Source organism: Crocuta crocuta, unplaced genomic scaffold (assembly GCF_008692635.1).
Source record: "Crocuta crocuta isolate KB4526 unplaced genomic scaffold, BGI_CrCroc_1.0 scaffold369, whole genome shotgun sequence".
Taxonomy (NCBI): Eukaryota; Metazoa; Chordata; class Mammalia; order Carnivora; family Hyaenidae; genus Crocuta; species Crocuta crocuta.
In genome coordinates, this window is record NW_027529441.1 from 2,318,054 (window position 1) to 2,334,195 (window position 16,142).

The 16,142-nt window shown below is 38.4% G+C and overlaps 1 protein-coding gene across 1 annotated transcript in view; it reads left to right on the forward strand.

The window, feature by feature from the left end:
• GRIK1 (glutamate ionotropic receptor kainate type subunit 1) overlaps positions 1-16,142 on the forward strand; it is a 147,125-nt gene that overhangs the window by 79,890 nt on the left and 51,093 nt on the right. Inside the window, exons 8-9 of the mRNA XM_077760197.1 lie at positions 10,866-10,973; positions 13,044-13,088. Of these exons, the coding sequence (XP_077616323.1) occupies positions 10,866-10,973; positions 13,044-13,088 (153 nt within the window). The remainder of the gene's footprint in view (positions 1-10,865; positions 10,974-13,043; positions 13,089-16,142) is intronic.

The following is a 16,142-nucleotide window of genomic DNA, read 5'->3' on the forward strand; positions in this document are numbered from 1 at the left end:
TCACATTGCCATATAAAAGTCAAGGTATTGATGACCCCTCAGAATAACAGAAAAGGAGGTATTTTTAGCTTGATGCAAAATGAGGAAGACAATGTTTTGAAGAGAAATGTATGGGATGGGGGAGAATCCAGGAGGAAGGCTTCAAGGGAGAAGACTCACTGTGGTTGGAGATAAAAGACTTTAAACATGCACCTCTGTCTTACAGTTAAATTTTAAGTCAGCAAAAGTCATCAACATTTATGGTAAAAAGTCAATGAATAGCCACACACAAATAAATCCAAAATGAAAACCCTAGAAATTTGGACCATCCTGGGACCCACTTAATCAGTTGATAAGTGGGTAGAATAGGATTCTGTAGGGCAATAAAGGGAAGTGATGGTGGGAAAATTAAAGGCATTTCAACCAAACTAGCATAACACCAGTAGTTCAACACTTTCTAGATGGTTCCCTTGTTCTGTAGCCTGACAGCCATTGGAATACTGCGTGTAGATTCCAGTTGCCTGGGGACCTCTAATCAGGTAACTGCACATAAAGGCTGACAGCTTCTTCTGTTTTTAGTCATGATAGCTGCACTTTCGAGCTATGTGATATTGATCTTCAGGAAAAGCTGCTCTGTTCTACATGAGGAAACTGAGAAGTAGAATACTAAAGTCCAGGTTGCAGGGTTTGGGCTTTCTAACTGGACCCAGCAGGTCCCAGTGGGGTCAATTTGGGCAACTCACGCTTCACACATGCCACTGAGTTAGTGGAAAACCAAGATTTTAGTGCTGATTTTAAATGTTCATTTATTTTTCCTTTTTAATTTTTTATGTTTTGGCTTAAGATGTTCATTCTTCATGACCCATGCAAGGTCCAGGGTGAGGAGTCAAATTAGGAGAAATTGGCCCACACCTCTTCATTTTCTTTCTCATGACTGTATCCATGGGAATGCAGTGTGGTGAAGGAGAGAGAATATGAGGCAGAATCAGTTACGGATCCTTCCAGTACATTTTATTAACTATAGGGCCTGTTCTCTTCATTAAAGTGGGGACAATTCTTTTTACCTTATCTAGCTGCTGTAAGGCTCAAATGAGATAATATATCCGTAACATTTAGCATTTGTCAATATATAACTTTATAAAGTTATCAACATGATCTCATACAAATTCAAAGTAAACATGTGCCAAAAATACATTTGCTGTCACAATGGAACTAGCTGGATGGTAAAGCTTGTTAGAAGGATTAGCTGGGAGAGATTGACTCAGACAAAGCTGACTATAGCCCTACAGATCAGTAAAACCATAACCTTTAAGGTTATCCTTTGTACCAAACATGAATTATTTGCATCTCTATTGGACAAAAATCTACAACTTAACATATCATTTCATAGTCTTGACCCTAAACAATAGAAAATAGTAAACAAGCAGAAGTACAGTCGCCTGGAGAATTAAATTATCCTTGGGTGGGCCTGTTAGACAAGGCTCCATAGGACCTTAAAGGACATGGAGTCATCCTCTTGCTTTATTTCAAAGTTTTAGATAATTTGTTTAGAAGTGGCCTCTTGTACCATAAGTAGTCTTCAGAGTTGGTTCATATTACAAAACGTCTGTGTCATTGTGTTTAGACCTGATTAGTTTACATGAGTGTAACAAGTTGTTAATCAACCACATAAGCCCCTTAAACATGGCTGGCAGATACAGAGCTTCTGTTCTTATTTATTTATTTATTTATTTATTTATTTATTTATTTATGAGAGAGAGAGAGAGAGAGAGCGTGAGCAGGGGAGGGTCAGAGAGAGAGGGAGACACAGAATCTGAAGACAGACTCCAGGCTCTGAGCTAGCTGTCAGCACAGGGGCTCGAACCCACGAACCGTGAGATCATGACCTGAGCCGAAGCCAGATGCTCGATCAACTGAGCCACCCAGGTGTCCCTCAGAGCTACCGTTTTAAAGCAACTACTCAGGCCAGAAATTAACTTGTGTATGAAAATTTCTAAAGGAGTCTCTGATTGCATTTTGAAAGGGTTTTTTGTTTGTGTGTTTGTTTTTTGTTTTAGACACGCTTTTGTCATTCTTATGGGCTATTTCATTCTAAGGTATATTCGTTTCCGATTGTTGCTTAAATACATCACCACAAACTTGGCCATTTAGAACAACACAAATCTATTCTTACAATTCTGAGGCCAGAAGCCTGACACGATCTCAGTGGGCTAAAGTGAAGGTGTTGAAAAGACTGCTTCCTTGTGGAAGCTCTACAGGAAAACCAGAAACTGTTTTTTGCAGTTTCTGGCGACCTCCCATAATCCTTGCCTTGTGGACCCTTGGCTCTATTTTCAAAAGCAGCAAGGGCTTTGCATTTTTCAGTCTCTTTCTCTCTGTTCCTCTGCATCTGCTTGTCTGACTTCTACTGGGAACCTCTTATGAAGACCCCTGTGGTTACATTGGGCTCACACACATAACTTAGTATGATCGCCTCATTTTAAGATCCTTAACTTGATCACATCTACAAAGTAAAGTCTGCTCTGTATATTTTAAACAAGGGGATTAGGACATTGACACTTGGGGACAGGGGGATGTTATTCACGTTACCACACATGGGTAAGAAACTAAATCCAGGAAATTCATCAGCACAGCATTCCTATCACACATATATATATTTTGGTGAATTTCTCTTTGAGGTGCCCCACATCTGGTAGATCTCCTGATCTGTCAGGAAATGACTTTCCTTATCACCTATAAATCTGATATTTATAAACCACAGAACAAGTAACAGACCGGTTTCCTGAGAGAGTTTTCTGGATCTTGGGTCTACAGATGAAGGATAGCATTTGTTCCTTAATGATGGGTTTGCTATACCTGACTAGATGAGACTTATTGTCAAGTATAACAATTTTGGCATGACATCATGTAAACAACCAATTTGTCGAACTATAGTCTGATAAAACGGAAGGTATATATTTGTTGGCTTTATGCAAATTACCACATGCCATAACATTGAGTGAGTTGTTACTGAATTCTGAGGCTTCAGAGAGAATAATATATCATATAAAGAATGTATCATTTATTGGGATGCCTGGGTGGCTCAGTCAGTTGAGAGTCCAACTTTTTATTTTGGCTCAAGTCATAATCCCAGTGTCGTGGGATGAAGCCCCACATTGGGCTTCGAGATGAACGTGGATACTGCTTAAGATTTTCTCTCTCTCTCTCTCTCTCTCTCTCTCTCTTCTTCTTCTGCCCCTACTACCCCTGCTCACATACACTCTCTCTTTCTTTCTAAAAGAAAAAGAAAGAAAAAGAAAAAGAAAATATCGTTTATAGGCTACTATGTTGGGATTTGAAGATAAAGAAAGGGTATCTTCACTCCCTTAATAGGACATTTAAAATCACATTAGCAGGGTGCCCAAGTGGCTCAGTAGGTTAAGCATATGACTCTTGATTTGGGCTAAGATCATGATCTCACAGTTCATGGGATTGAGCACTGCATCCAGCTTTGCACATAGCAAACCAGTTCTGGTATGGTCACAGTTGTCTAAGTGATGTCACATTAACTTTCAGTCTGTACCCATGACTCTATTTCTTGAAGTGCCAATAGGTAAGTGTATCTGGCACCATTTTTCTGTGAGGCTCTGAGACTGTCATTCTTTGACAAAGGCCCATTTTCCAATCCATAGCTTAAAACAAAAACACCAGATAATCATGAGGAGAAAGTAGAAATCACTTGTTGATGTTGACAATGAAAGTCTACTTTATCAGATTACATAGAAAGAAAACTACAAACTTTATGTCTTCTTAACATGAGCCTAAGTACTCCAAGACCAATTGTCATGTTTTTAAAAAAGGAAAATACCCACCAGTTTTACATTCATATAGCATTTGACATAAAAGGATTCACAAACTTAAAATATATATCTTATTAATAAAGCCACCAAAACTGAGCAAGTTTTGCCAAAATTTTAACACACATCTTTGCTGTTATTCAGATTTATCATGTTTGCCTCAAGGCAAACAAAGGTTAGTTCCCTCAAGTACTATACACACACATGCTTTTTTGTTCACTGTACTTTTTCATAATTTTGCACACTTTTTCTCTTTACTTTGTAAACAATAGTATAGCCCATTACCCTATATAAATGAGCATGCATAATGCAGCCCCATAGAGCCACATACAGCCTTTGAACACATTTTTCTAAGTGACAAAAAGAAGCATGTTCATTACCATGAACCAAAGGACAGTTTCTCCATAACATATAATAATAAGATATATAGTGATATATATGTACATATGTACACACACATATACAGTGACCAATGCATCTATACTATCGCTTATTGAGAAACCATCTCAAAAATTCAAATATTATTAGAGTATTATTAATTTAACAATAATTCCAAGATTATCATAAATTAACCTGATTTATCATTAGCTCAAGGTCTTAAACTCACTAAGGAACTTGGAAATTATGTTTAAACTGATACCTTGTGCAGCATAATTATTGTTGATGTAAAAATTTTGTCAGAATCCTAATTCAATGTAATTACATACATAATTTTACATCTTCTTTATTTTAAGCATTATGTAGCAATCCTAGCTTATCTAATTAGCAAACCAGTTTAGTTTAAGAACTTCAGATTAACTAGCTTCTTCTTTTGTCAAGAAACAAAAAACAAATTGGTAAAAAGAGGTGGGCTTAATTATAACTCAATACTGATAAAATTGGGGAAAGAAAAGCAATGAGGCCAAAGATGCACTTTTATTATATGAACTTGAGTTTCTACATAAAAATGCTTCTAAGTCAACAATTGCTGAGAGTTTTTTAAGGGTAGCACATAAAATATAGTAAAACTTTAGTTTCTCTCTATAAAGGAAATCCTAGATATATTAATATAAGCAATCAAAGAGGTAACCAAAGAAAGATATCCTTTTATTTGGAAGGTTTTATAATCTAATTTATTAATATTTTCTGAAGGTGGTAATAAATTTCACACTCACATAATGAGGTAAAGAGGCTTTTCTCATTTTCAGACGTAAGAGACTGTTACTGAGAGTTGTAGCCTCAGTTCCACAATCTCAGCCATGAGTTGAAAGTAAACATATAATACAAAATTATTGGGCATGGAATTGAAAAGGTATTTCTCCTTTTCAGTGGACCCGAGATATATTCTTGCTCAGACAAAAAAAAAAAGCCTAGAAAATCAGATTTTCAGTCATCTGTCACATGATAGAGAATTAGACTCTTTTCCTCTATATATCAGGCCACCACATATTCAAAGCAAAACTTCAGATTCCCGTTCAATGTTGCCAACCAATGGAGAATGACTTAGTGGCCATGTTCAAATCAGATTCACATGTTCTTGAGGCTAGTCTAGCACTCAAATAACCACTAGTCCCTAGACCTGGTCATGGCCAAAACCAAGGTCTTCTGAGACACAAAGTGGTCCTTTCACTATGCCGTAGACATGGCCCAGTGGTCAGAGACCAGACACAGATCTACTGGTCCTTGTGCCCAGTTTAAAAAGAGAAATACCCTGAACTATGAGTTATGCAAGATACCTACAGACTGAGAGACTTGGGCAAAAATCTGTATCAAAGTACAGAATCAAAAGAAAAGAACAACAAAAACAAAGAGTCAGCAAAGGTAAATTCCATTACTCCTTGGAATTTGCTCCAGGACTGGGAAAACAAAGGAAGTTTCTGAGATTAAGTAACTTGAAGTTTGGCTCTGGAAGGTGAGTTTATTTGGGCATCTTGGTAGGACCATCTCCAAAATGTCAAAATAGAAGTTTAAAATAGTTACAGACATGACTAATACAAATATAAGGTAAGTATGTGTTGAAGACACATTTAACTTCGAGGGAATCGGCAAGATGACAAAGCTCATTTCAAGGAGATGTAGAGGAAACGTTATTGTAGGGGCAATAATAATATCAAAAAAAATAAAAAAAGGGGAAATCAAAAGTCCCAGGGCAATAAAATTATAATTTGGAGGTTGTCTTTTCTATTAGAAATCATTTACATCTTACAGATTTACATTTTATAGAGTCTAGGGCCTACACCTGAAAACTTAAGATGCATTTCCCTAGAGAATCAAGTCATACTTGGATGAACCTCTTAGACAATGGCCACTATAACAAAGACAAGCTATACAGTTTTTTAATTTTTTTCCTTTATTTTTAAATTTTGAAAAGTTTTAATAACGCATAGAATAGTCAGTTAACAATTTCTTTCTCTCTAATTCCAAAGGAAGCTAGCCTTTTGGGTTTGCCATAAATCTTTTATTTACAATATTCTTATAAGAAAGCATAATTCCTAATACATAAATGAAAATGCTAGAAACTATTGCCCTTAAAAGATCACATCTACTGGAAAAGCATTTTCTCTCCTGCTCTCAAAAAGGAAGTCCCTTTCAATAAGAAGGAATTTATTCCTCATGTCAAACAAGAGGGCTGTGTCAGGGAAAATTCTAAGAAAGGAGGTTTTATGTGCTTTTATATATTTAAGTCCCCTTTAGGGAAAAAAAGGAATAAAAACAATCATTTTAACAAAATGAAGTTAAAAGTTGACTATTACAAGAGCCTAGAGTTAGGTACCAGTCACTCACTTCCCCAAAACTAACATATATATATATTTTTTTTTTATTTAGACAATAAATATCATGTTGAGAAAAATCATACAGTAAGACATTAATGACAACTTTTGTTTTTCTTCTCACAAATCTCGATTTCTATCTCTTGGTCATAAGATAATGTGTTGGATAAGAGAAAAGAAAGTCACACCATTTGATTCACTTGCTATTAGACAATTGTTGTCAAGAGGTCTAATGCAGGGTGGAAATTAAAGCTATTTCCTAAAATAGGGACAATAGTTTAAGTATTGTTTTCAGTTAAGCATAGTATAATTGTCCCTTGTGCAAATGCTTCTCCATAAGGCAAGCAAATTATAATTATGACTAATATAATTATATATCATTATCTAAATTGTATATGCTTCAGCCTTGCCCCAGAAAATGGATTCCTTATGGATCTTATTCCTCATATCCAAGAGGTAGTCATTGTCTATTCAACCTAATCAATAATGCATTGGTGATTAATAAATGTTTATCAACAATTACTTTTAAAACAAAACAAAGAACTTGTACAGAAATGCTCATCTAGGGATGGGAGGCAGGAAAGCACAGGAAACCGTGTCAAGGAAGAGAAGCTTGACTTTTAAGGTCAAAAGATATTTCAGTTCAGTAAAGAACCAGGCAGGGAGTCTTTGTAGATATTTGAGGCAGGGAAGGAAGCATTGTTAGAGCATGAAAAAGGAACTTTTTTGCCACTTGGATGAGCAGGGAGGAGAAGCGAGAAGCGGGAATTACACCGCACCAGTGACTGGAACACTAAATTCAAGAATAAAACTAACGCAACAGAATCCAAACAAAGGGACACAATACACACACTTAGTGGAAATGAAATTGGATTTCTGAACTGGATTTTAAGACCCTGCTATGAGCTGTATGCTACATCAAGAGATAAATGCTACCAATTCTGCACATTTTCAGAGAGCTCCATAAATTCTGGACAATGTATCAAATTGACTCACAGCATGACCCCCAAGAAGGAAAAGTTGCCTGTAGGAAAAAGCTTTCTGAAAATTCTGTAGAACTTTAATGAAGAAAACTACCTTCTTCCACCCAGATCAGGAAGAGGGTTAAAACTGCACATTTTGAGAATGATGAAGAAGTGGCCTACACACTGATTGAGTCCAAACCCCTAACACAGTAGAGATTTCTGCCCAACTGAAGTCTTCAACAAATTGTCTTCCACTCTCAGGCAGATGCTATGACTCTAATGCTGTAGCTTCTTTAGTGACTCTCACTTAACCCACCAGTCCATGGAGCCAGGCTTTGACGTGCAAAATAGAAAGTGACCAGAGTACCAAAAGCAGGATTAGAATATGATGGGAAGGAAAACAAGATTGCAGTGCCAGGGGGTGTACCTAAATATACACAGGAGGAATGTTGGTCATGACAGAAGTAAATATTTTTTCTGGTAGCCAGAAAAATATGTTTGGGTTAATTGTGTTAGTTCTGATAGTGAATACGTTTCATTCTGTTCTGTGATAATGACCTGCTAACCAATCCCCTGTTTGCAGTCTTGATCTTTGAATCATCCTTCCCTAGCTCTGCTAAAATGATCTCTCTGGAGTGCACATCTGCCTATGACACTCCTAGGCTTAAAATGCTCTGATGATTGGGGCACCTGGGTAGCTTAGTTGGTTAAGCATCCAACCTTGGCTCAGGTCATGATCTCATGGTTCGTGAGTTTGAGCCCCAGGACAGGCTCTGTGCTGACAGATCAGAGCCTGGAGCCTGCTTCAGATTCTGTCTCCCTCTCTCTCTGCCCCTCCCTTGCCCTCTCTCTGTTTCTCTCTGTCTCTCTCTCTCAAAAAAAAAAAATTTTTTAAGTTTAATTAAAAAAAAAACACTCCAATGATTCCTACAGGTCTACAGAGCAAAGTCCAAGCAAACTAGCATGATTCATAACACCCTTATGATTAGGTGCCTACCTGCCTTCCTAGACCCATTTCTCATCATTCCTTACCTTGCATTATGGATCCATGGCAGACATGATATACCCTGTATATGCTTTTTACTCAGGCTGTGAATCTTTGCCTGGCAAGCTTCTCATCCTTTGAGAGCTTAGGCATTCTTTCGTGCTATAGTCCTTTGCTGAGTCTTTCTTTCCAGGCAGTTGGGATAAGTAGTTCTGCTCCATACTCCTTTCTTCAAATACCGTATGCAAATCTTTATCCTCACACTCATGATGCTTCAAATACATCCATGTTCTTGCTCCTACTAAACTGTAAACTGTGAAGTGCTATATTCTTAGATAAGTTCTGGCACAGAGAAGATGAGTACCAGCAGTGCCCATAGTGTTAAATTTTTGTCCAAGGGCAGAAGACCAATATCTCAGCTGAGTCAAACAAAGAGAGCACATTTTCCCTTCCTCTGCCTCTTTGTTCTATTCAGGCCCTCAATAGATTAGATAATGCCCACTCACATTAGAGAGGGCATTTGCTTTACTCATTAAATGGGTACACCCTATGGGCATATCGAGAAGTAATGTTTAGCCAGATAGCTGAACATCTTATAAAGTCAAAGTTTAGACTAATTTGTAGGTGGCATGAATCCATTATGTACTTTGTGTGCTGGGGGGAAATTGCATGAGTATGAAAATTGTATTTTGGGACCATGAATCTGATGTTGGTTTGTGAAATGAAATACGGAAGAGACTAAAAATACTACATATGTGAGTCCTGACATGTGAGGCAATAAAGGCCAAACTTCAGAGTTTGTGGAGAATGTGGGAAGGAAAATAAGAGGTGGTTGTAAAAACTAATCATTGCTTAAACTTTTAGTGCTCTCAGTGAGTTAAGATTGTGTGAAGTGCCATTTAAATCTCACAGAAACCCTTCATGGATTAGACACTGAAATCTGAAACAACCCAGATTCAGGATAAGTGAAGTCATACTTCAGAGATTCAAACACAGCTCTGTGATAAACTCATACTCTTCCCACTGCATTGCTCTGCCTCTTGGCCAAATGGGTAAATACAGTCAACAGGTGCACATGGTATGAACACAGTAACTTTCAGGATTTTCTTCACTATTTACAAACGTCCAGCGAATTTGGTAAAGACAGGAGAGAGAAAGGAAGCTAGACAGATACAAAGGCCTGTGTTTCCCTGTATCCTCTTTTATAAGTTAACTCAAATTAGGCAAGAATGCCAAAAATCATCTAAAAATTGAAGCTCAAGATACTCCAGGGCCACTATTTTCTGTTTAATGAAACCATCAAAGATGTCCAGTGTGAGTTCTATGAAAAGCAGACTGCTATGATTTCTAGTTCCTAAAATGATGTGGATACATGTAGCAGGCTGAATAATGGCTCCCCTTAAAGGTACCCATGTCCTAATCCATAGAATGTGTAAATGTTATCTTTATGGCAAAAAAAAGGACTTTGCATATATAAATAAGTTAAGGAGTTTTGAGATGGGATGAGTATCCTGGATTATCTACATGAGCCCGAAATGCCATCACAAGTATCCTTATAAGAGAGAAGTAGAGAGAGACTTCACAGAAGAAGAGAAGGCAATGTGACCACACAAGGCAGAGATTAGAGACACATAGCCACAGGACAAGGGTTGCCGGCAGCCACCAGAAGAAACATGAAGGGTCAAGGAGCAGAGTCTCCTGTGAGTCTCCATGAGGGACCATGGCCCTGTTGACACTTTGATTTTACTCAGAGTTACTGATTTTTGATGTCTGTTCCTGGCCTCCAGAACTATCAGAGAGCAAATTTCTGTTGTTTGAGGTCACCTGGTTTGTGATAATTTGCTACAGCAGCTACAGGAAACTAAGGTAATGGGCAATTGACAGTTTCAGAAGGCCTGAATCCCAAACACCCTAAAATTTTGATAATGCATCACTGGGTTATATCTTTTTCACAGAGAATATTAGTGGGGGTGGGGATACTTCCCCATATACAAGCACCTTAAAAGGGATTTGGCTTGACCTTGGAAAACAGAATATTATGGCTGCCCATACTTTGTTTACTCCACAGGCAGACTATTTTACAGGCATTCCTTCCACACTTCCCATTTAGATTGTCACTATCACAGATTTGACTGATGTTAGATGTTAGAACTGCCAAAATAAATGAGTGCTAATAAAATAAAACAGGGAAGTGTTCTGCTATTGAGCCACTGAAGCAATGCAATGTTTTCTAACACCACGATGAAGCCAAATAATTGGATACTGTGATGAATTTCAGGTATTACAGTTTTGATGGTGTTAGGATTGTGATAAGCGTGAGACAGTAATGCCACGTTCCTTTTGTCCATAGGCTCGGTGGGATGGCCTGACTGGGCGTATCACCTTCAATAAAACCGATGGTTTGAGGAAGGATTTTGATCTGGACATTATTAGTCTCAAAGAGGAAGGAACTGAAAAGGTAACCTTCTCAATAATAAATTTAAGAATAAAATAAAGAGCGCTCTTCAAGCATTTTAATTGCACATACAAGTAGGGGAATGATAAAATGACTCTCTTAGCATGTTCATTTATGTCCAGTTTTCTGGAGCGCGCTCGCTCTCTCTCTCTCTCTCCCTACGCTGCTGATAGATGTTGACATGCTAGATTCTGAAATTGTATGTTTTTAATAGCAATGCTCACATTCATATGCTTCTTGGTTTATACAGCAGGGATGATTACAGTATTAAATACATATGTTCCTGTCGGCAGAGTGTCATTAAGCCCCACTTTTCAAAAGTTTTAGGAAATTGAGTTTAGACTTGGAAAGCTAGGAGTTTGTCAATGATTTATCTATGCAATGGCATCCAAGTTTTACTCAGAGATGAATTTGAATTTGCACTCCATTCTGAGATTGGCTGACAGAGGGACAGACTAAAGTAGGATACAAAGGGTTTCTTGGCTCCTTAATTTTAGAAGGAAATATGCCCCCCAAAACTTCACTTATATTGTGAAGATTTTGTCCTTTAGAATCTTAAACAAAAAAAGGTTTTGAAACCCCTGAAACAGTATTGTCTCCTATAAAAGAGTGGGTTTAGGGACTATCAGTCACTTACTTAACTGAGTGTATATATTTTTGTTAACTGAGATATATATATATATATATATATATATGTATGTATTTTATGGTCCTGACTATGCCCTGTCCCAAATAGCTTAATTAAAACAAACAAAGATGAATTAGGCTGAATGTAATAGATGGTGACCACTGGTGTGGAAATGTTTGAGGAAAATAATTACTTTGCAGCTTTGAAGGTACACATTATCCACGCAGGTTCCCATTTAAAACATGCCCTCTCTCTTCCTGTCTCTACCTCTCTCTCTGCCTCTCTCTCTCTCTTTCTGTTTCTCTCTGTCTCTCTGTGCCTTACTGTCTCTCTCTGTCCCTCCTTCTCCCCCCTTCCATCTGTCTTTCTCTCTCTGGGGTCTCTTCCCTTGAATTTACTGGTCTGTTAGTTAAACGTGCTCTGACAGAGCACAAGGCACCCACCTCACCTCCATCACGGACTGTGGGAACAAAAGAAAAGACAATACTTTTAGGGACTGAAAGCGTCTAATGGCTGTTTTAAAGAAAATGTCTGCTCCTCTGTGCATGCCTCTCTCCCTGCTCCATTCTGTTAATGCGTAAAACTGAAAGGAAAAGAAAAGCTGTTAAGGAAACATCGTTCTGGCTCCGAAGTGTGATGAAAGAGACGGAGCCATCCTTACGCCTTCACAGCTATTTATACACCGCAATATTATGCACACTCCATTGGTGTTTTTCCATCAAAGGCAAAATCAAATTAGATGAAAGTGTTTTCTCAATTTGTTTCTTATCTCTTCATTGTTTGCAATAACTTTTCTTTCTTCAGGTGACTTGGGCTCCATTCCTGAGAAGGCTGACTGGGCCTTAAGGCAATGGGGAAGCCAGCCCATCTCTCTCAGGAGCCACGGGAGGAGATGCCCAATCTTTTCATGTCAGCCTCTCGCGGGGTCCACAGAGAAAATTGTTAGAAAAATCTCACTTTTTCACTTCCACTCAAGTTCCTACTGCCGGGAGGCCCATAATCAGAGAACATGTCATCAAGCCCAAAGTGCTTTCTTCTTGCTTACGAATAGTGTGTGTGTGTGTGTGTGTGTGTGTGTGTGTGTGTGTGTACTGATTCTGCAGCAAGGCTTTCTTGAATGGGCTTTCTTAAAGAATGATGAAGACCATTTGACTCAGCAGAGCTGTGCATATTCAAAAGAACTCTGAGTCATTTTGGGGTGTGTGTGACAGGTAAAGTGAACATTAAGCTGTAATACCAGAAGGGCGTAACTTCTGTGGGACCTAAGCACTTGGTTCATCTCCTTACTGTACCTGTGTTCAGGCTTTATGTTGAATTAATGCACAAGATTCCAAACAGTGGGTGGGGAGTGGGTAGCTCTGAGCACTCACACACCGTGATAATGACTGAGTTCCATGCTCCATTTTAATTAAGTGCTATTTTTATTTTTCCCTCTGAAAACCAAGGCTGCTGGCGAAGTGTCTAAACACTTATATAAAGTGTGGAAGAAGGTTTGTACTCGGACAAAAATGACAGGAAATCTGGAGGGAGGGAGTGGGGAACATCAGAAGGAAAGCCTCACATTTCCAGTTTTGCCGGACCAGTAGATCTCTAAATGCAGTTTAGAGGCAATAGTCTATGTATAAAGGGAGAAGAGGCTGATTGAATATGTTGGTTCTCAACAACATGACCCATGAATTGAAAGCAGGCTCGAGATGGATTAAATAATGATGGATTAAATATTTTCCCCTAGATTATTTTTCGTTTCTCCCAGACAGGATCAGCCTCAGTTAGGACTGAAAGCAGGTTATTGCAACAAAGGTAGACACTGGTCCATTTATAGTCCTTCTCAAATCACTAAATAGTTTCCCAAAGGGGCATGAAAACAATAGATTTGATCCATCAGGCCAGTCAGAAAGGCTAAGGCTCAGAAGGTTAGGACATCTCCTTCAATGTCACCACCAGAAAATATGAGCCATTTTCAGAAATTCCCTTTTTTTTATGAGCTGTCTTTGTTTTGCATAGGATCTTTGTCAGTGCATATTGCCTGGCAATTTGTTTCCAAACCACAGTTTTGAGAGGATAAAAACATTAGCAACTTTGGAAGGGAAATGAGATTATCTTGTAAATTCTAACACCTACTATTTCATAGTTTATTGTACAGTATCATATTGTCAATGAATCTCCACAGATTTAGTATATGAGCAAATGTTATACATTGAAAACATTTGGATCAGGAAAATGTCCCAGAGATAGGCACACATTTTCTTCCATTCTCTCTCTCTAAATCCAATTGCCAAACTATCTGACGATTGACGGATGCAGCTGAAATTGCCTCAGGTTGTTCAACTTGACCGGTTTTGTCAGGTTTGCTTTTATCTTTCAGATTATCAGTTAAATCATGGAAAGTGTAAACAGTTTCTCCCTCTGGTCCAAAAGCTTGTCTCCCTCCTGGTAGTGTTCCGGAGATGAGTTCAAAAATGTCCTTTTAAGTTAAAAAAAAAAAAAAAAAACACGTAGGTTTAATAACCTTGTTTTAATCTTCAGTGAATCAGGTGACCAAAGGCATAGAGAAGGGAATCTCGTTTCCTCACTGCTAATAAATAGATGAACCTAACTGGGGCCCAGAAAGAAGCTTATTCCACTAATCCAGCTTGAGACTCCAGGCACTTTATGCAGTGTTGAATTAATTCAAACCAAATATCCTAGGGAATGGAATCCAAGCTCTGAAATTACAGCAGGGGAGGGAAATGTCCTTTATTTGTCACTAAACTGCAATAATCACCCCCCTCACACACACACAAACACACACACACACACACACACACACACACACACACACACACAAACACACTTGCCGGGGATGCAACTCCATGCCTTTGTTCTTCCTTCCTGTTGACCTATCATGGCCCACATTGTAAGTTGCATATACTGTGGTGTGCTGTTTTGTGTTATGACTGCTCATCAACAATTTACCGTAGCCTGAGCGCTAGCATGTAAGACCTATTGTCCCTTCCCAACAAGACTCACATTTGAACTCCAAAAGCTCTTTACACACTGACTTTATTGAGTATAGAATTGTCCACCTGAATTTTTTTTCCAAAGGAGGATATAGCAATCTTTACAAAGTCTGTCACTAAAATATGTGTTCATGAGTCTCATGATACAAGAGATAGACAAAAGTCTTTTAATTCCTTTCCTAAGTACTTGATATTTCACTCTGCAATGTTGGATTTTGACTTTTCATGGATCACTTTCTGGGTTTGGAAAATGGATGCTTGTCACTCACTGAACACCTTTTGGCGGTATCGTGGTTTTTTTTTTAAGTATTTTTTTATTTTATTTTTTATTTTTGAGACACAGACAGATGTTGTAGAGAGAGGGAGACACAGTATCCGAAGCAGGCTCCAGGCTCTGAGCTGTCAGCACAGAGCCCTACATGAGGCCTGAACCCACAAACAGCAAGATCATGACCTGAGCTGAAGTTGGTTACTTAACTGACTGGGCCACCTGGGTGCCCCTGTTGTCATTTTTTTCAAAGTCTGCTTAATGTCATTTGGACACTCATTTTCAGAAGCTTCCCTTGGTTGTCCTAGATAATAAATGGCTGCTCCCGCATGCCCGTTTACAAAGTGAAAGAAGGCAGGACCAGACAATTTAGCTCTTGAGTGTTCCTCCCCACGAATAATTGATCCACCCTCTGCTACTTCTCACTGGTAAATTACTGCTGTCAGCTTTTGCTCTACAGTTTGAAAATTGAGGTTCTGCTTCCTGGAGGCAGTCCTCCAAGGTCAGAGAACAAGACTGAAATGCTAAATGTCTAGGCATCTGGATAACTGTATCCCTCCCTGCATTGTGCATGACTCATGAGATCTTGCTTAGGTTTAAGACACACACACACACACACACACACACACCACACTTCTGTTTTGCTGATGAAACAATTTGAAAACAGGAGGCTGTAGTCATTCAAACTGTGTATGTACACTGTCCACCTCCCAGGAATAACCTGACCTTGACTATAGTTTGATACTCTTTTAGTCTAGATTTGAAGGTACTTCTGGACAGTAGAAAAATATAGTCTCCTTTTTCCCATTTTATAGAAGAAAGTTCACATTGAATGGGACTCTGGGACTCAGCTGATTGGAAATGCTGTAGCAATGATATCTGACCTCCTCACTTATGATGGGGCTGGTAAAGGGAATAAAAGCTGGACATTGAGCTGTGGTGTGCATTTGTCTACAGTTTCAAGTTTATAGGTTAAAAGAGAATGATATTGTGAGGCTGTTCAATGCTGCCAATTTCAAATATTAGTATAGTTCCTTTAAACACACACTTGATATTAATAGAAATTAAAGAGAACACATTCCATTACTTAACATATTGCCTACAAACAGTCATTTTCTCCACTTTTCAATACTTAATTAAAAGTTGGGTTTCATTTTCCCCAGTGCCTAAGTCAAGTTTTAATTAGAAGTATATAGCCAGAGCCCAATTTACACACTGCCTTCACTGAGTTAGAAGTCAATTGGTCACAACTTAAAGCATAGTTTTGGATGAAAACC